Below are 20,461 nucleotides of genomic sequence, written 5' to 3'. Positions count from 1 at the left end.
TTATATACAACATGGCACGCAACTTTATACAATAACGTGTCTTATTTAAATTATCTTCAAACTAAATTTACTAACTCTTATTTTTAGTCTAGACGTTTAGTCACAGATAATTGCATTCTTTTAAATTTATTCCGGAGTTGTTCCTCAGCGATACTTCGAAAGTATTAACATTTCCGGTAGTTCGAGGCTAGGTTCAGACGGGACCGGTCCCAAATAGATCCGACCCTATCCTGGAACGGACCATCTCTGTTCACATGGCACCGTTCCGCTTATCAACGTCAGGCCACACGGGACCGGTCTGTTATGGTTCGGTACTGAATCGAAGTAAGAAAAGCAGCTGTTTCTACTAGTTAAGCATTCGCAGAATGCACGTTGAAGCTTTCAAAATGGCGCCGAAGAAGGCTAAATCGATAGAGGAAGGAGATAAAGCCTTCGGCTGGACGGACGAAGAATTATCCCTTCTCTTAATAGTTATTGTAGATTACAGAGCCTACCAGGCTTCAAACGGAAAAGATTGGGACTGTTAAAAGGAAATATGAAGACATCATTGAAAGGTTTCTCGAAAGACATCCTTCCGAGATTTCCGATGGATAATTGTATTAACAGCCATTTGGAGGACGGTAAGTTGCCTTAAGGCAGTTAAACCAAGAGGTATGCCGAACAAAACAATGACTATTCTTCTAGACCGAAGTACGATAAATTCAACTAGTACCCAAGCTTAATTGCGCTTCTAGTACCAAAAGGAACCGGGCCAGGGGCCCGTTTCTCGAAAGTCTCGGTAACTTACCGGGCCCGGTAAGTGATTTTGGTGATAAATGTAACTTAGCAGAAGTCAATTTTTGTTAGCTTTGAATACTAAATTTTAAAACCTTATAATTGTGTGAAAACATTGGCCAAGTACAATGTCTGTAATCACTGTGTAATCGGCGAAAAAACATTTAAAAATATACTTATCGGGCCCGGTATGTTACCGGGACTTTCGAAAAATGGGCCCCAGGGGTGAGTTGCATAAAATTTAACGTCGAGCGTAACTGCTAACACCAGACCTTCAGCCCAGTCACATTCAGTATTTTAACGTCTGACGATAATATTTACGCCCGCCGTTAAGTTTTATGCAACTTGTCCCAGGTGTTTACACGGTGACAGATCCATTTGGGACCAAAACGTTTCCAAAACTGGACCTGCATTTTTGGAGGTCCAGTTATCGGACCTGATCGCCGGGAACGGATTGACGATGCGGTGAACAGGTCTTGTGTTAACAAAAGGCCTATCCGTCACGATTTTTAGATCGAAACCATTTGAAACCGGTCCCGTGTGAACATAGCTTTAAAAGAACTCAAGCAACAGTTGTTCAAGATAGACTGCAGGAGTACGGGATAGATAGTGGTCTCAAGTTCATAGTCCAGAAGGGAATTATCCTTCAAACAAGAGCACAGAACTGCAAGATTCCTAAGACTTATTTCAAGGGAGACTTACCTATGTACTTTTTCAAGCCCAATAAAAACCGGAGGGTAATCCACCGTACCGAAGAAGATGGCGATTGGTACATTTAACTAGAATCCTTAGCGCACGAAATCCCGAAAAAACGCTTATAATAACGCACAGAAAAGTACTGGAAACTTCAAACCTAGCACACACAATGTTGTTAGACCAGGGGTGAAGTTCGCAAAAAATAAAAAAATGAAAAAAAGAAAAGGCTTCCTTTGTGCCTATAGGCTTTGTTAGGTTCGCAAGGTATTGTGGTAACCATGTTTTTTTTCGCAAGGTGGATTAGGTCATATCGGCCAATGCCCTGATTAAAGCACAAACTGAAACTGAAACCTTCCTTGGCTTGCGAAACCTCTTTATGATAACAAGCCATTCTGAATATAAGTCGAGGGATTCTTAGGTTTAAAGGGGCAGTATCATGGGGTTTTTGGTATCTTTTGTTAAAACTGATGAAATAAGACCTTCATTCAGCTGCCAAATAATTCTAGAATGACAAGAGGAAAGAAATGAACTCAATTCTTGAAAGGAACAAAAAAAAAAAAAAAAAAAAAAGATCTGTTCTTCCGCATTTTGGAAACAAAAATGCGAGAACTTGAAGAACATTAGCCTAACATCTTTCAAGTTTCAATCCATCTCTGGCCAGAGGCACTAATTGACAGTTTTATTGCACTGGGGTGATAATTTATAACAAACTTGGCAATTATTTCTTTGTTTCTTCTGACAGACAAACATTTTTGGGTTTTGAAATTACAGCAAATTTGCGTGATACTTCCCCTTTAATCGGTTGTAGGACATTAGCTTAGTATTTTATGTTGTACCTATTGCCAAACCCAACCATGTTTGAAAGGCAAAATTCCTTCCAATAACGACACCCTACCCTTACCAAAAAAAAAAGTCTATTCAGTCATTTGAACGAATATTAGCTTGAATTCAATACTGTCTCAGGTTTTCCGCTATAGTGTACTGGGGTGCCCTCAAAAGGAGCAAGAATTAGATAGCTTCAATCACACTTCATTTGAGCATCATTGAAGTATACAATGAAAACCAACTTGAGTTTGTTCTGGCAGGTTGGCCAATCAGGTTACCATGTTAGGATTGGACGTACCCACCGGCAAAGTCAAATGTGATAAAAACATTTACATCCATTGCCGAAGTTGCTGTAAGCCTCATTATGAAAGCGAGGCTAAGTGCAAAGCTTTAAATGAAAACTAATTATCATAATAAAAACTGCACTTAGCCTCGCTTTTACAATGAGGTTCAAAGCAACTCGGAAATGGTGTGTTGTACTGTTTTTATATAGAGTAGGGTAAGGTGTGACGTCACAAGAGAATTCGTAAAAATAAAGGATTTGACGAAGTATTTTGGAAAGACCATTGTAAAAAACGTCCACACGACAAAAATTAGTCTCCCTTGCAATTCGAGGCTGAGAAGCTGGAAGCTTTTCAGTCCAGGTTTCTACAATGAAATTTTCAATTGTGAGCTGGTTCATTCAGTTCAGAACTGAAGCACAGCAAAATTAGAGATTTGGATGGTGAAATTTGGACAAGGAAATACCCATATCTCGGCCACGAATTCCAGCAAGGAGCTTGTTTTTGGCGAGTGGACATTTTCTGTAATACTCTCTCCAAATAACTCATCACAACCCACAAATTTCAAAATTGTGTTTTTGTGACCTCCTCAATTTAGTGACTCTATTCGAGTGCAGTACACCTGGAGAAGGACAAATACCAGCAGCCACTGGTGTTCAAGATCCAAACGACTTGCGTGACAACTGCGTGACACATGATTTCAGTCGTCACTCGAATCGGAATCCGTATCGTCATCTCGGTTTTGTTGACCTGAGAAGAAAGAGACACTCAAACGTTAAGACACGTCTTTGGTAAGAACAGGGATGGATGGAAAAAAATGTATAAATAACCTATAAAATAGGTCAGTTGCTTTGAACCTCTGCCATTATGAGAGCAAGGTCAAGCGCAGAGTTTTTGTTATGAAAAAAAGTCTCCATTCACATGCAAAGAAGCACATTTGGATAAGAGCCTCGCCTCGCCTCGCTTTCATAATGAGGTTCAAACCAACTCGGAAAAGGCCTAATAGGCTGACCTTTGATCATCACTAAACACTGATCAGCATTGAACAGAACTCTGCCATAAGCTAACAAACGGGTCGCTTTCATTGCATTTAAATCTTTTACGTTCATTCCTCTTTTTATTTCTTCAAACCGTCGCTTACAAGGTCAAGTTACTCTATAAATTCGAAATGCCAGTTAAGTTACTTTCGTTCGGATGAAAATTTAGTGGTGAACATTAAAACCAATGGAGTGCTTCTGTCTTGACTCTATCGGTCTGACAGTTTCCATTGGAAATTCAGGAACATCAACTTTCCGAGGACATGTACCAGCTAATAGCTGCTCGAAAGAAACACTCAGTTCTTTAATGGAACAAAACAGTACCTTGCGGGCTATGTCACAGGGTACCTTTCGACTACGAAGTCAAATTCGTGAGCTGTAGATTGTGAAATGCAAGTTAAAGTGACTTTGGTTCGGATGAAAATTTAGTGGCGAACATTTAAAACAATGGAGTACTTCCGACTTGTGAATATCGGTCTGAGGGTTACCCTCGGAAATTTCCGTGGGTATTTATCAGGCGATGCTCCCTCGACAGAAACACTAGTCTATTATCTAATGGAGCAAAACTGTACATAGGGGACTTTGTAGCTGATCAATCATGCTATCGAGAGGCACTTTCATGTGGTACTGAAAGTGCTGTTCAGGGTAGATTTTCAAAGGCATTAATAATTCATCAAGCCAAAACAAAGCAAATACTACCGTGAAAAATTTTGTGAACTTTTCTTCGAATTTCTAAAAGAATTATCAATAGTTTGAGAAGCTATATCAAACACTCGAAAGAGTGTTTCCTTTTCCTTCAATTTCCAAACACCTCGAAGTTGGTTAAAAAAACTCGGCTGCGCCTCGTTTTTCCAACCTACTTCTCGGTGTTTGCGAAATCGGAGGAAACACTCCTCCTCGTGTTTGATATATTACTAGAGCTTTTCAGTCTGTGGATGAGACCAAAGTTATGATCATTGAAGTAACGTTCCCGAGCAGTACTGCCCTGTAGTGCTGTTTATTATGCTGCACAAGGCGCTTGTAACTTTTAAGTCTTTGGATGAAATCCTAACGTGTTAAAACTCAAATGACGGCTACTGAGCAGTACTTCTTTGTGGTGCTGTTTATTGTGCTGTGCAAGGTGGTTCTAACTTTTAAAGTCCGTCCATGAAATTCTAAAGTTTGACAATTCAGTAGCAGTACATTCGTTTGGTTCTGTCATAGTTAATAAAAGGCAATGGTTATGAAGCCTGACAAATTTCTTTGTTATATGTTTTTGTTAGCATTTTTGGCCTTGACAGTGCACAGACGACAATAGATTTTGAAATGTGTTCGAGCAACTGACCAGTAGAAACGTTCGTGTTGAGATATTCAACTGTAGTGTGAACATTCAAACAAAGGATTGTGCACTGTCGTGGTCCTTCCAACATAAATTGCAGCACCATGGTTTTCATGGCAAAGTTTCATAACCAGTCCTTCAATTAACTATGGTTCCGTTTGTTTCTCAACATTTTGTAAAACAGCGAACTTTTGTGACGAAAGCAGCGTTCAATTCGAAATTGCAATGTACCTGGGTACGTACCAAATCTTGAATGGTTCAAAGAAGCCAGCATGCGTATCATGAAGGAAGCAGGAACTGTAATCGTGTCTCTACTCTCCTCCAACATCTTCTCGTTGCGGCGAATTATCTTCGGAGAAAACAAAGATAAATGTTTCTTCAGTTCACGCAAAACACGTACATAGAGATCAGGATCAACCTCGTTCCCAGGGCCTGGGAACGAGGTTGACATCAGGATAAGATTGGGAAGCAAAACTAACTGCTTCCTTCAGACTTTTACGTGTATACGACAGAATTTGTTTTAATTTGTTTGATCAAATCTTCATGTTGTTCTCGTATGAAAATCGAAAAACAAATCTCCTTTTAGTTATCTATCTTTCTTCCATCACGTTTGAGGTATATAAAAGCGTGAAATTTCATTTCCGGTTGCGTACAATACCACGCAAGACGGGAGGCCGGGGATAGTAGGGCTGTGACGTCAATACAGGATCGCCAGTTTCGCGGTTTAACTGCAATACTATCCCCAGTCTCAAATCTTGCGCGGTACTGTACCCAACCAAAGGTGAAATTTGACGCTTTCATACGCCTCAAACGCAGGGAAGAAAAATTAACCAGGAATTTTTTTTTCGATTTTCATACGAGAACAACATGAAGATTCGGTCAAGCAAAGAAAAAATATTTTGGTCATGTACACTTTAATTTACCTGCGCTATTATCTTTGCTAGGTGTAGGCGTGTGTCCTCATTAAAAGCCAACTTTGTTTAACTTCACAATATACCTCTATCACGGTATTTTAAATTTTGATGTAGGCGAGGTAACAAAAAACCATTCTCAAACTCATTAATAATTCATGAAGAGAAAACAAAGCAATTCGCTACCGTGAAGGAGGTTTGGAAATGTGATCTTAATTATCATAAAATTTTGTGAACTTTTGCCTCGAATTTCTCCAAGAATTATCAATAGTTTGGGAAGTTATATCAAACACTCGAAAGAGTGTTTCCTCCTATTTCCAAACACCTCGAAGTTGGCTAAAAAAACTCGGGTGCGCCTCGTTTTTCCAACCTATTTCTCGGTGTTTGGAAATCGGAGGAAACACTCTTCCTCGTGTTTGATATACTACTTGAAAATTTCCATATATATTATCCGTTTCTAAGCTAAGAGTTTTTGTAATTGTAAATAGTGCAACTGATTTAAATCTTAACTCCTTGTTATTTTCGCGTCCTTGATTCATTCCATGCCCCTCATGGAAAGCAGCGATTGCCTGTGGCCAGAGCGACTTTAATAGTTCCACAAACAAACTTTGGAAACAAAATCCTTCGCAAATTAACGTTTAACTCTGGTCAAAGCGCTTAGACCTCGCTACGCTAGCGCCGTGCACCATAAGCGAGGGTCGGTATGTTCCTTTCAGAACCTGAAAACTCATCCAGTAAGTGTACAACTGCCTCCTGACATAGAAATGTCATTCATATTGAACCCGGAAAAGCGCAGAAAATAAAAATCAAACCTACGAACCTCGTCTTTGTCCAAAGGTTCCATGGGTTCTCTGGCAGTGGGTGTCCATAGTTTGATGTCGTAATCTATTCCACTTGATGCAAGAACTGTAAACAGAACAAAAACGCACATTCGTAAATTGCTTCCTTAAAACGTCACCTCCATTGTCCACTAAACGGTTAGTCAAATCGCGCTTGTGAAGCCAGCACCTTGAAAACTTGTACAAGAAGAACGTGTTAGATACATGTACGACCAATCCAAAAAGATAGTAAACAAATGACATTGTTATATACCTAGACTTTCACTCAACAAAACGGGCACCGTGATTGGTTGATTCTTGGTCACCTGCCCCTGATCAAGTTGTTGCCCTCTCAGTTGCTTGTTTGTTTGTTTTGCTGTAAACATTGAACTGAAAGTCTAAATATATAACAAAGCACTTAATGTATGTCCCCTCAGGAAACTAGTTAGTTTTGTTTTCTCTCGAGTCCTGATGTCCTCGGGAAAACAAAACTAACTGTTTCCCTCCATACATTAAGTGTATAATATCCTCGTTATTGGTCGTGTTGATACATCAAATAGAAGAAAGATCCTCGCAATTACTACGCAACTTAAGCAGTTGCGAAAAGAAAGCCTGAAAAAATTTGAACGGGATTCGAACCCATGACCTCTGCGATGCCGGTGCAGTGCTCTACCAACTGAGCTATCAAGCCAACTGGGAGCTGGTCATATTGTGAGTTCGTATTATACCCGTGAAGAATGAATAAATAAATGTAAATGTATGAAACATATATTTTGAACTGCGGATGAAAGATCAAATAGAAGAAGGATCCTCGTAGTTACTACGCAACTTAAGCAGTTGCGAAAAGAAAGCCTGAAAAAATGCACATTATTAAACGACGAAAACACATTGAAGCCATATCCACAAAACGAGATTTGGTACCTTTACCATTTTCTATTTTCGTGTGTACTTGGTCCCCTCCCCTTCACCTCCCCCCCCCCCCAACTTTCCCGGGTAATAAGGGAGACTTACTGGGGTCATGTGGGTGTGGCTGTACGCAGTTCACCACGTGCTTGTCCCCCTGGAGAATCATGACCAGTTCCGCACTGTACTTGTCCCATATGAAGATGCGCCCACAATCACTACCGCTGAGAACAAAGTCCTCACCCCAGAAGTTAGCTTCTTTGATCTGCAAAGAGGAATGTCAAATGGATGAAACACGCGCGGGCGATTTCTTTAAACGTTGCCAAGGGCAACGAGCGCGTTTGTTCGTTAAACTGCTTGATTCCCTCTAAAACGTACCCTTTAGTGGAATTTGGGTGCATTTAACATTGCTTTTTTGACAAGTTTTTGTGAAGATCAGTTTTTGCGGACCGGCTTGCCGTCTCAAACCAACTTTTGATGGCAAATACGACAAGCCTAAAGGAACATCCGTGTCATAGGTATTACAGCTTATCCTTGAATAGTTGTTGAATTTGTCCGACTAAAACTGTAAGATAACTATTCTGCTGTGTCGTTGGGGGATGGGGGGGGGGGGGGTACAAACGAGTACAGTCGAACCTGTATTAAGCGGTCACCCTCGGGGAATGGCTGAGTGACCGCTTAATACAGGTTGGACAGAATACATCACTTACTTGGTTAAGAAAGTTCGGCAATAAAATGGTATGACAAAGGAGAGCATGGTATTGAAACAGACTAGTAAAACATTAACGCCACGATTGTGCAGCTCATTAGAAGCTCAATTGCCTGGCACCCTATTTGTTACCAAATTTAAGTGGTTTCCTTTTACAAGGTGGCCGTTTAAAACAGGTCAAGACAATAGAAACAGCTCGCTGGGACTTAGTATAGGGTGACTGCGACCGCTTAATGGAGGTGACCGTTTAATACAGGTCAGGATTACAGTAAATAAGGGAAGTTATTTTCGGGACTTTGACAACTGACCGCTTAATACGGTGCCGCGTAATACAGGTTCGACTGTATTTGCTTCTATAAACAGAGTTGATGAGGTAATTTGGCCACCGTGAAGAGATTCGAATGCTGACTTTTCAAGCGTTAGCCCTTCGTAAAGTAGGAAGGTCTTCTGTGGGCAGTTCTCGGATATTCTATTTCCGAGTATGCCTATGTCCCCGACGGAAAAAAGATGCATGTGTGATTATGGTTTGTTTTTTGTCCCTGTGCTCTAAGAGAGATGTCGTGTTTGAGCAAAGGTGCTTGTCAAATATTTGTGCATTTGTGACTTAAAAAAAAACTCACCATGGTCCGTGCATTGCGATGGCCCTTGTAAACACGCGTCATTTCTGGAATCCAGACATCCTGCTCTTCATATTGCGAGGATGTTTTGGTTTTCTTATGAAGTCTATAAACACGCTGAATTCGAGTGGCTGCAGTAGCTTGTTCAGAAGCCGCGGCGTGTTCGTCAGCACTTGCGCTTACACTTCTTGAAGTACCTGGCTCATCGCAAGGCGTGGGTTCCGCGCGCGTGCGAGTCGCACGGCTGGTCTCTTGCGCGGCCGTCGAAGAAGAGTTCATTTCATCTCTGAGGAGTTCATCTGAATGACTACAGCTCGCAGCTGTTGAATTGTCTAATGATTCCGCCTTTCTAGCATTCTTTGTTCTCTTTTGCGGCCTATTTTGCTTTGAAACTGAAGTACGCGCGTTAGCCGAGCCCGCCGCTTGTTTAACGGGTCGTTCTTTCCCCGATGCAACGTCAACAGTACTTCGGCTCTTCCCGGCGACATCACCTGTGTTTTCGCGTTCACTCGTAAATGGCGGCGTGGGAACTGCGGCTTCCCCTGACACGTTACCACGCCCTTCTGCTGTAATAGTTATACTGCTAGAGGAGGTTTCACTAGTTGAGGCAGTTCTAGAAACGTTTTCATTCACCTCTTCAGAATGTGGAATGAGCTCCACAGATGTGGTACTCGAAACATTACCTCCATCGGAATGCGTTTCCTGTACAGTTTTATCACTATTATCCTGATTGGACGCGGGGTCAGAGTCCGTTTCAATTGACACGTCACCACCTGACGAACTAAATCGTAATCCTCTTCGGCTTCGGGATCCTTCGGAATTCTGTTCGTGAGTTCGACGCCTTCTCGGCTCCTCTCCAAAAACACCCGAAGTACCACTCGATTCCGATGAACTACCGGAAAGGTAAGTCGGAGATGAAGACACGGACGAAGACGAAGTCACGGACGACCCTGATCGAGAAGACGACGTCCGCGCTCTGTGACGCTGACCAGCGCGGAACGATTCCTCAAGCCAGCGTGCAAACATATCAGACATGCGCTGCATAAGGGAACTTTCAGGGGAGGGGTGTTCGCTTTCAGGCCTGGCATTAGGGCCCGTGTCTGACCAGTCGCCGCGTAGCCGCAGACGCTTGAGTGGAGGTACGTTCCTGTGGCCATTGCTACCGTTGGAGTAACCGTTTTCTGAGCCACTGTCTTGGAAACTGCGGGGCTGTTTTGTGCCTCGTAATGTGAAGAGGTAGACATAATCGGCACAGTAACTCACGAGAAGCTCTCCGCCATCAGGGCTGCAAAGATACAACGCAAAAGTTGACATTTTTCAGGTAAAAACAAACAAGCAAACACAACAAAAGCACTGCATCAGGGCTGTAAACATAAAACACAAAAGTGGACATTTTCAGGTAAAAACAAACAAGTAAACAACAAAAAAAAGCACTGCATCAGGGCTGCAAAGATACAACGCAACAGTTGAAATTTTCAGGTAAAAACAAACAAGCAAACAAAACAAAAGCACTGCATCAGAGCTGCAAATATAAAACACAAAAGTGGACATTTTCAGGTAAAAACAAACAAGTAAACAACAACAAAAAAAAAGCACTGCATCAGAGCTGCAAAGATACTACGCAAAAGCTGAAATTTTCAGGTTAAAACAAACAAGCAAACACAACAAAAGCACTGCATCAGGGCTGTAAACATAAAACACAAAAGTGGACATTTTCAGGTAAAAACAAACAAGTAAACAACAACAAAAAAAAGCACTGCATCAGAGCTGCAAAGATACAACGCAAAAAATGAAATTTTCAGGTAAAAACAAACAAGGAAACACAACAAAAGCACTGCATCAGGGTTGTAAACATAAAACACAAAAGTGGACATCTTCAGTGAAAAACAAACAAAACGGAAACAATGCAAAAAAAAGAAAAAAAAAGGTACAGTGTTGTGCAACAGCTTCAAACTTGGATTTTACCACACCGCAAAGAACAAACAAATAAAGAGCACCGTAGAAAACAGCAATGATTAATAGTCACACTAAATAATTTCGCCCTCAGAAAAAGTTCGAGCCATAAAAATTGATCCAGATTTGGTTCAAAATGGAAACAGACAATTCTCCAAACGCACATGTGACGTCGTCAAATTCCAAAAGAGACGATTTACGATGCATGGAGACAATAGAGCTATCTTTTAAAGAGAGAAATAAGTTGCGGCTTAGCAACATGTACACTGTAAGTCGTGAACTTATAGTATAAATATGTCGAAAATTAATTTTACACTGTACGTCGCGGCTTGGCTAGACTGCCAGTCGTGTAAACAGCACATTTTGGTGTACAGTACTTCGTAACCTAATTTCTCTCGTGTAAATGCTTGTGTCCTATAAGTGATGGGTGAGACAAAAAAGGATTGACATTGTGATTGTAAAGTAAAATCAATCTTTGTACCTGTACTTGAGTGATGTCACCCTGCAGGTTCTGTCAGTGAGTGCATCCGGTCTAAACTGACAGATCATGTCATTCATCTTATTTGAACTGCTGCTGCTTAGCGCTCGTCTGTCAAACACTCGCACAGTGCTGTCTTCACACCCCACGCCCAGGTGGTAGGGTGTGATGGGGTTCAGGTTTATGGAGGTCACAGCTTTACCACAGTCAATCAGAATATCCTGTTTGGACGACAAAATCAATGTTATGTTGTGGTTTTTTAATTTCTTGTCTTATTAGACCAAACTTAAATCCTGAATTCCCCAGCATGGAAATGACAAGAAAGATTCTGGATGCAGAATGATCCTAGCACACGTCTATGTTGTACACGTAGTTGTTAAATTTAGATTTCCATTCTAAAATTTCATTGCTCCTCAGAACAACAGATCAATCAACCAACTGCCCAACCAATCATTTGATCAGTCACAGAACCAATAATTCAAACAGACAGTCAGCCAGTCAGTCAGTGAGTGAGTCAGTCAGTGATTTGAAACATCAGGCCCCGGTTGTTCAATGAACGGATAATGCTATCCAGTGGATAAATCGCTATCCAACGGATAAAACGTACTCCAAGCAATACATTTTATCCACTGGATAGCGACTCATCCACTGGATAAAGTTATCCTTTGAAGAACTGGAGCCAGTACTCTAATCTTTTTACCATGGCCAAACTACCTCATCAACTCTGTGGATAAACCAAACATTCGTTTCCACTCCCCTAACTCCCTTATCTAGTAGGTCGGTCAGAAAGTCAATCAGTCAATAAATCATTGAACAACCAACCAATCGATCGATCAATCAATCAATAAGTTGGTCAGTCAATCAATCAAACCGATTCAAGCTCAATAAATGGTTAAGTAATCTGACTCTTTTGCTTTTCTTAACCTTTTAAGTCCTAACAGAGATCAGCATCAAATTTCTCCTTGTAATATAAGGGCTTGTTCAACCCTTGAGGTCATAGGAATTTAGAATATGATCAACCAAGGTGAATTTTCTTGATATTTAAGTAACTTCTCGAACTCCCCAGTATTTTTACAAGAAAAGTATGGGGGCAACATAAGAGAATTAATTATTTTAGAGGTTAAAGGGTAAAAAGAGATACATGTACTTTACATGATACTGTACATGTATGTAGTGTTCATACCAGTACCTCTTTGCACTCACGACACAAGCACTTAGTTTTTGTTCTGAGGTCAAACTGTCTCACAGTACCATCCTCACCACAACTCAAGAATGTATTAGGATCTCCAGGGGTGGTAATGACCTGAAAAATAACCAACATACATGGTTATTTTTAAAGGGGCATTGTTCTACAGATGGCACAATGCATTCCTGTGGTTGGCTTTGTGGTTTCTAATAGTGATTCTCAATCAATGTTCACTGGGCGACATGTACATGTACGTTATGCAAGCAAAGCTTGAAGAAATTACTTGCACTTTCTCTGCTAAAAGTTGTTATCCTTGTCTTGTTAACATTCATGAAGAAATAGGTACCAGAGACGAAAGTATGGATAATCGAGAATTTATGGAAACTGGGTGGCTAATCAAGGGTTTACTGTTGAGGGGAGCTGGGATGGAGCAGTGGTGAGAGCAACTGCCTCCCACCAATGTGGCCTGGGTTCAATTCCTGGACTCGCATCAAATGCTTGTTGTTGGTTCCCATCCTTGCTCATAGAGGTTTCTCTCTGGGTATACAAGTTTTCCCCTCTCCTCAATAACAATTATTTCCAAGTTTGATCAGGAGAGTGTCCCCAATTAGTGCTATTCAAGAAATACATTGTCTAAATGACACTTGAATACTGTAATAAAAAAAGTGACTGTCATTTTTATTTCTCTTGGGCTCAGGTTCACTACCATAATCTCGAATTAAAGAAAATAAAAAAAGTAACACTTTACAAAAGACACAGATGAATTAAAAAAACCTAATATCCCTAGAGAGTCAGTGTACCTCATAGGTGGTCCCTGCATGACAGTCAAACTGAAACTGTCCATAGGTTGATTCCCTATCAAGATCTGTAAACTGAATCATTCCATCTCCAGCACAGGACACTATCTGTTGGTTTACATACATGTAGAGAAGTAACAGACAGTCAATATATTTAACAACTGGTTCATGCGTCAGCCTGCATTTATCAAGATATGAAGCATGCGGAAGTTTGGAGAGCACAAAAGGAGCGTAACAGTTCGCCAAGAGCTACTCTAGTTTCTTGAGTGCTCTCCAAACTTCCCATGTGCTTCATATTATTCTCCATGAATGCAAAACGGATGCATGAACCATTTTCAACGTGGTAGTTTAAATGTTGTCTCGAGACATTTGTTTGCTGACGTCATAAGCCTGCACAATGGGAATATGAAGCATGCAAGTGCAATTGAATTTGATTCACGAATGAACTATTATTTGTGTTATGTTCCGTGCCTTACTGCCTGTATACTGATTAATGCTCATCTGCCATTAATTAAGGGGAAGTGCAACAGGGATTTGGTGTCATTTCAAAAACCCAAAAATGTTTTTCTATCAACATAAACTAATTAAGTAATTCTCAGGACTTTCACAAGTGAACGCTTAATAGAGCAAGGCTGCTGCCTAACAGAAGCCCGGTAGCCTGGGGCACCCAAGAAAATGCTCTGGGGGCCTAGATGTTTTGCAGCAGCACCTAACACTTCACATGTTGGGCTCCTAACTTCCTTGCTTCTGGTCTTGTGGGCTCCTTGAAATTTTGTCAGGCAACAGTCTTGTAGAGGGTGACCACTTAATACAGTGCCCCTTAATACAGGTTTGACTGTATAATTTCAGTGTACCAACACTGTTAAAGACCGTCTCTGACCACTGATAGACTGACTCACAATGGATTGTTTGGTTGACTTTTCTCCAGTTCTTTCAAGCATTTTTGCTTCCAAAATGTACTTGAACAGATCCTGAGTTACTATTCCTTTAAGGAATTCAGTAAGTTGGTGTCTTGTCCTATTGTTTCTTAACTCGGTGAGGCTATTTTCACCCAAAAAGGTCAAACGGCTTGTGACACTAAAACCCTTTTAAGCAAGGTGTCTACAAGGTACATGTATTCCTGTGTTTTAAAGCATTTCCACCTCTAGCTAAAACTGAATAAGATTATGCAGACACACAAAGAAAAGGATTGTTTACAAAACTGTGAGTAACAGTTTGTAGGTACACTGTAGCCAAAAATAAAAATTAACATGGGAGAAAAACTGATTACTGGAATCCTGAGAAATGGTCTTTCTCAGTTAAGGGGTTTCATTATGGGACAGGCAAAGGGCAAATTGACTGTCTGTGAACAGAACTTTGCCTGGTTACACTCTAGATTAAAGCATACTATATACATTGACAAGGATATTGTTTACTGACCCATCTGTCTCCTGAACAAGGCAGAAACTTTGCACTAAAAATGTTGGCTCGGTGGCCAGATCTGATGGAGTGGACCAACTGGAGAGAAAACACACACTACTTTTAATTGTTTTGACAGAAAAATGTCAATATTTTTTATCAAGGCAGTTAACATTATTTTAAACAGCAATGTTCGAGATGCCTACTAGTAGAATGAGCTAATGTGTTTCCACCTTGTGGATGAAATGTCTGTCCATTTAGAAAAAGTTATAAAGTGGCATTGCTTTTGCAATTTTCGCTGAACTACAAGTACTAAACAATAATTATTATTATCACGCGAAATCGCACAGAATATAACCTGATACTTAGCTGACAAGGCCCAAACATGGTAAAGTAAAGTAAAGTAAATTTTATTTAGCCAGGGTGGCCCATTCAGCTACATGGCTGTTATCCAGAGGGGCCCTGGTAATAAAATGTGACAAATAAATATAAATACATGTATAAATTAATTGAAATAGTTAAGAAAAACCAACTTATGCTGTCTCACATGTAAATGTTAGAAGTGGTGGTTTTTAATAAAAAGTTTAAAAGAAGAAAGTGATTCTGCTCTGTACATTTTAGTAGGTAGTGAATTAAAAAGGATAGAACCTGGGAATCTAAAGGTACGCTTACCAAGGCTTAGTTTAGGCTTGGGTACATGTAGGTGTATATCTGGTAATGGTAATGGTGAATATTTGTTGTCTGTAGTCAACAAATATCCTGTGATATACATTGTATGTGTATGTACATCTAATTCCATGTGTCAGAGAGAAAAATGGCAAGGTAAAGATCATCTCTAGCTTTTCTGTAATATAACTGTACTTTGTTATCAATGTGTTGAATAATAAATTATGTGTATGGGTAATTTGAAACTAACCAAATTTGTATCAGAAGATGAGAAACTCATGCCAGACAAATCTATTTGACAGCCAGAACGTCATCTCAATAAATAATGAATTAAAGGTAGTGAGTGTTTACACATCATAATTGTACAATTTGTACATGAAATGTTTGAGGAAAAATGTGTAACCCCAAAAAAGAAAAACAAGGCTTTCATAAAGTACTGGCTAAACAATGGGTTTAGACAAACCTTTCTGTTAGTGGGCCTGTATATATTAAGATTGCAGTCATCAGCTCCAGACAGGAGATACTCTCCTGTTTCATTCCATGCTATACTGTTAACCTAAAAATACAAATTATAACAATTTAAGAATTGTGTCTCCTTTTTCTACTATGCATACATTCATCTTGGGATGGTCTGGTTATGATTTCTTACGTCGCAACGAACTCAACTGGGGCCACCCAATATTGCCACCCAATATTGATCAGCCAATCACAGGTCACATTGACAACAAAGGAGTCTGGCTTTGGTAGTTTGTAAACCAATCAAACACTAGACTTGACAATAATCAACGAGAGCTCGCGGTACCAGTTGAGATCACACCGGGGCATACTTCTGATGGATAATACCTATGAACAAAAAAGACACTAGGGGATAGGGCGTTTGAAAATGTCGCGCCCAAAGTATGGAACCGACTCCCTTTGGAAATCAGACAATGCCAATCATTGAATACTTTTAAAGTTTTACTAAAGACACATCTTTTTTAATTAGCTTTTTATTAGTTCTCTTATTAACTCATATTTTAATTCTATTGTTTTTCCGGAGATTGTAAATTATTATTGTTGTTATTATTTAGATTAGCCATTCATTACTTTAAGATTTTGTAATGCGCATTCGATCATATCTTTATTGCATGTTAGACTGTGCAATATAATAAATAAACTTTATTATTATTATTATTATTATTATTATTATTATTATTAGAACATTTCAAAGTGTCGGTTTTTTCAGTGGCCCTGGTTGAGTTCGTTGCACTATAATTTAGGATGGATCCTCTTAATTCCTGTAAGCCCCATTATCAACATAAATATTCTCCACACTGTTTTCCTTATTTTCCTTATGGAACTGTTCAGGAGAATTTGTTAAAACATCAAGACCTTTTGTATTTGGTGATCATTTCATTTCTTCCCATAAGCTGCACGCTTGGTAAGGTTGTGCTATTGTGAGGAGAAATTACATGTTTGTCACTATTTGAGCTTAAAGGGTTAATTCAAAGGTATTTTCTCTTGGTTTATGACTATGTGGGAAAAGAAGATCTTAGCGTGGAGGATTATTGAAATCCAAAAGGAAAATTGGGTGTAGCCACACCTTTTTCAGAGATAATTGAGCCCCAATAATATTATTATGAAAAGAAATGACATACATTGTTATGCATTTTAAAGTCATTTAGAATTGTTGTTGCTTAATGACCCCATTCTTTTAACTTAATTATCTCATTCAAATGAACTGTCCTATTACAGAATGCATGACGGTGCATATTACTGTCTGACTACTTGGACATGGCATCTGTACTGTACCACTGATGTTCAAACAGGCAATTACATTCCAGAGTTTTTGTTATAGGGTCCATTTGCAAGAGTATCTGGAATAATACCAGATTGGCCGTAAATGGAAGGTTATCAATACCCAAGCTATCTTCCAAGACAGGGGAGTACATGCCTGAAACTCCTTATCTGTTGACGCTAGGGCATATTGTTTAGACAAGCTAAAACAGTTTTTTAAGTCAGGGATAATTTTAAGGTTTTTTCCCTTTTTTCACTTAATTTTAAACCTGTTCGATTACCTTGTAACTCAATTTGTTACTCTTCTGAATTTTAAATTTATCAAGGACCACTCTTATTAATCATTGTGTTAGCTTTTCTGGTGATACCCTCATTAAATATTGTCATTATTATTATTATTATTATTATTATTATTATTATTATTATTATTATTATTATTATTATTATTATTATTATTATTATTATTATTATTATTATTATAGTTTCATTCCTGGATGAACATTGTATGGGGATGAAAAATCTTTTCTTTTGCATAAGGTTGAAATCACCTTGGGATTCCAGGACTCACCCCTCCCCAAGATGAAATTTGTCATAAAGATACAATGTACTGTTACTGTGGGAGTCCACCTGAAATTACCTTCAAAATTTGATTTTACCCTTATTTCGCTTATGCTTACTACTGGCAAGTATCTTTCCTGAAATTTTCAAAGTTGAAATGCAAACGAGTTTTTTGTAAACAAGAGGTACATGAGACATATCTCATTACCATGAAAAGTGACCTAGTTCTTTCCCCCTTTTAGTCCTTGTCTCGCACCTTCACAAGACAGTTTTGTGCATCAAATCTTCAGCACAATGATTGGATATTAATATCATTTTCCCAAAATGGCTGTATTAGTCGTTGAAAAAAAAAAGGTACATGTACATGCATCTTGAGATGGATCCTGTTATCCAAATGATTTCAACTCCTCAGTGATCTTTCTTTCAAGATTTTTCATGTGATGGATACAGGTATGTATAGTTATGAAGTAGAATGCATCTTGGATTTTCTCTATCAAATTTTATTCAATAACCATTGCATATATTTTCAACATCTGTGTATAAAACAATAAGCAAAATCTCAACTTTAAAATGATGTGAATAGCATTATTCGCTTTCACCATATTGTAACTGGAGTTACCTTTTCTCAAGTAAACCTTGGTAGTACCCAGCAGGGTAGCACAATTCGACAATGGATATTGAGTTACAATATTATTAGCTTGGGGGACCGAAAAAATTTTTTCATATTTTTGCTGCAAAAGCTTTTGAAAGATACACGGTTTCCAATATTTTTACAGGGAAATCCTAGATGTGAAACAATATTGGAAAATGGGGTGTTATTCAGGTGGACCCTGGAAAAAAATGTATTAATTGATCAGTGAATGATACAGGCATACTCGGAAAAAAATTCTGAGTGCTCCTATCAGGAGTCGAACCTAAGACCTTCCGATTACTAGTTTGGATGCTCTACCATTGAGCTACGGGAGACTCATGGGAGCTAAGGCCATTAAACTAGGTTTGAATATTGTTTTGTGGTTCCTGGGCTAAATTGCTGCTTATTGCTGTATACTTTATATTAAACATTGCAACTGGAAACCAAATTGTATTTACATCAAAGTTTCCTCCCAGGGAAACTGTGGACATGGAATTTTTTATGTATTCTATCCTGATGCTTGAGATGGGGAAGCCATCATCCAGGAATGAACTTATACCAGGACAAAACCATGTAAACAGTTACAACGAAATGACCAGATACTGAGATGAACTCAACCCCGGATGAAAAACTCTTCTGCAAATGGGCCCAAATGATTGGTAATGGTAATTGGTCTGACTGGAACAAGATTCAAGGAGTACTCAGGCCATTGATTTCAAATCAGCCGAGTGTGTTGTACAAGGATGATTTGAAATTTTATGAACATGACTACCTCTGAATTGTAAGTTACAGTGCTGATAACCAATTAATTATACCAATAAAAAAAAAAAAAAGAAAAGATTATAAACCTTTGTATCTAGATTTCAGGGATTTGTTCTAGTAGCTTTGCCAACAGTGGAGAAAAAACATGATTACACGACATGATTGACAAGCATACAGTTTATAGAAGGTGTCCAATCACGGCTATTTAATGTGAATAATTTGTAATTAGGCAGCTGTGATATGATAGTCCTCCACAACATAATTATTATAAGACTGCAGAGAACCAATCGAAAATGAGCATCTTCTTACAGATAAAATCAATACTTTTAGTTTCTACAACTCAAGAATGATTAGTGTTTTTTCTGGAAGATATCCATACAGAGGAGTTTTTGGTTTGAACCCTCCCACCCTTCTGTTTAACTTCACACTTTCCTATAAAAATGCTGCCTTTTGAGAACCCCCTCCCCCTTGGAAGTCACTACTCGGGATGGGTATGGATAGGAAACAGACAGTTAATTACATGGTATGAGATTACCATACTGTTTTGTTACAAACAGTTCACAAAAGAATGGACAAAAACAACTTACGCAGCCTTCGTGTCCAGTCAGAGTTGTCTCTTTCTGCAAGCACTGCACCAGATATTTACTTCCTTAATTAGACAAACAAAAAAATATGGCGAGAGATCATGAAACTAATGCCTTGTAAAAAGAAAGCGAAAACAGGCAAACATGTCATATTCTGAATAATATGGTTCAATCCTTTCGAAAACATCAACAGCAGAGATACATTATTTAAATTTAACATTTCAAATAGCAACAATATACAACACTGACAACTTGCTAAGTCTACCTGTCAACGAAAGTAGAAAACATATGCATCGTTCGTCAACATACCTCGCGCCTTCTTCAACAAAAAGCCCGGTGGAAGGACGCCGAAAACTCTCTGTTGTAAAGTGTGGTACAAAGTTGTTCTATTCTGCATTTTTCAGTCCGTCCAAAAGAACAGACCTTTCCAAACAGGACAACAGCGGTCTTGAACCCTCGTTCAGTTTGATAAAATCGCCATTTTGGATTTTTTGAAGGTGGTAGAAACGACGCATGCGTTTATTTTGTCACTTTGTAACCGCGCCTGATATGGAATGTAGCAACGTCAGAAATGTTACAATAAAATCTGCAATTCTACAGCGACAAACCATTGAGTGGTGCCGGATCACTTGTAGACCTGGATCAGCAAATTATCTCAAATACAAAATATTAAAGGCAGACTGATCCCAACGGCGGAGGTGACGAGCTTGATAGAACAAACAACAAAAGCTAGAATAACTGAAATATATTTGTTTTTTTAAAAAACAAATATATTTATAAATA

At 39.1% G+C, this 20,461-nt stretch overlaps 1 protein-coding gene across 2 annotated transcripts; it reads right to left on the bottom strand.

Moving 5' to 3' along the window:
- Window positions 1-1,171: 1,171 nt before the first annotated feature.
- On the bottom strand, window positions 1,172-20,169 carry LOC146483577 (DDB1- and CUL4-associated factor 6-like). 2 transcript variants are annotated; one of them, XM_085105764.1, is made up of 13 exons: window positions 19,988-20,169; window positions 19,682-19,743; window positions 15,831-15,923; window positions 14,723-14,800; window positions 13,307-13,411; window positions 12,510-12,623; window positions 11,324-11,541; window positions 8,893-10,174; window positions 7,672-7,828; window positions 6,663-6,748; window positions 5,163-5,280; window positions 2,258-3,326; window positions 1,172-1,883 (listed from the first exon to the last, which is right to left on the bottom strand). In XM_085105764.1, exons 1-12 carry the CDS (start codon window positions 20,073-20,075, stop codon window positions 3,277-3,279), a joined length of 2,451 nt encoding a protein of 816 aa, XP_084961890.1. In that variant the 5' UTR covers window positions 20,076-20,169; the 3' UTR covers window positions 1,172-1,883; window positions 2,258-3,276. The 2 variants fall into 2 exon arrangements, with proteins under 2 accessions (XP_084961890.1, XP_084961891.1); XM_085105765.1 differs by having other exon boundaries at window positions 1,174-1,883; window positions 5,175-5,280.
- Between the last annotated feature and the right edge of the window lie 292 nt (window positions 20,170-20,461).

Source organism: Pavona decussata, unplaced genomic scaffold (genome assembly GCF_977016875.1).
Source record: "Pavona decussata unplaced genomic scaffold, jaPavDecu1.1 SCAFFOLD_38, whole genome shotgun sequence".
NCBI lineage: Eukaryota > Metazoa > Cnidaria > Anthozoa > Scleractinia > Agariciidae > Pavona > Pavona decussata.
The sequence above is the reverse complement of the archived record's forward strand: the minus strand, read 5'-3'. Positions and strand labels throughout refer to the sequence as shown.

What these genes read in the sequence shown, in the direction of transcription:
- LOC146483577 (XM_085105764.1), bottom strand. Translation starts at nt 20,075, where the DNA reads ATGCAGAATAGAACAACTTTGTACCACACTTTACAACAGAGAGTTTTC. An exon ending in TGACTGGACACGAAGGCTGC is followed by an intron (nt 15,924 to 19,681) that starts GTAAGTTGTTTT and finishes TTGTATTTTTAG; the next exon opens with GTTAACAGTATAGCATGGAA. An exon ending in AAGATTTGGTACGTACCCAG is followed by an intron (nt 3,327 to 5,162) that starts GTACATTGCAAT and finishes CTTTCTTCTCAG; the next exon opens with GTCAACAAAACCGAGATGAC.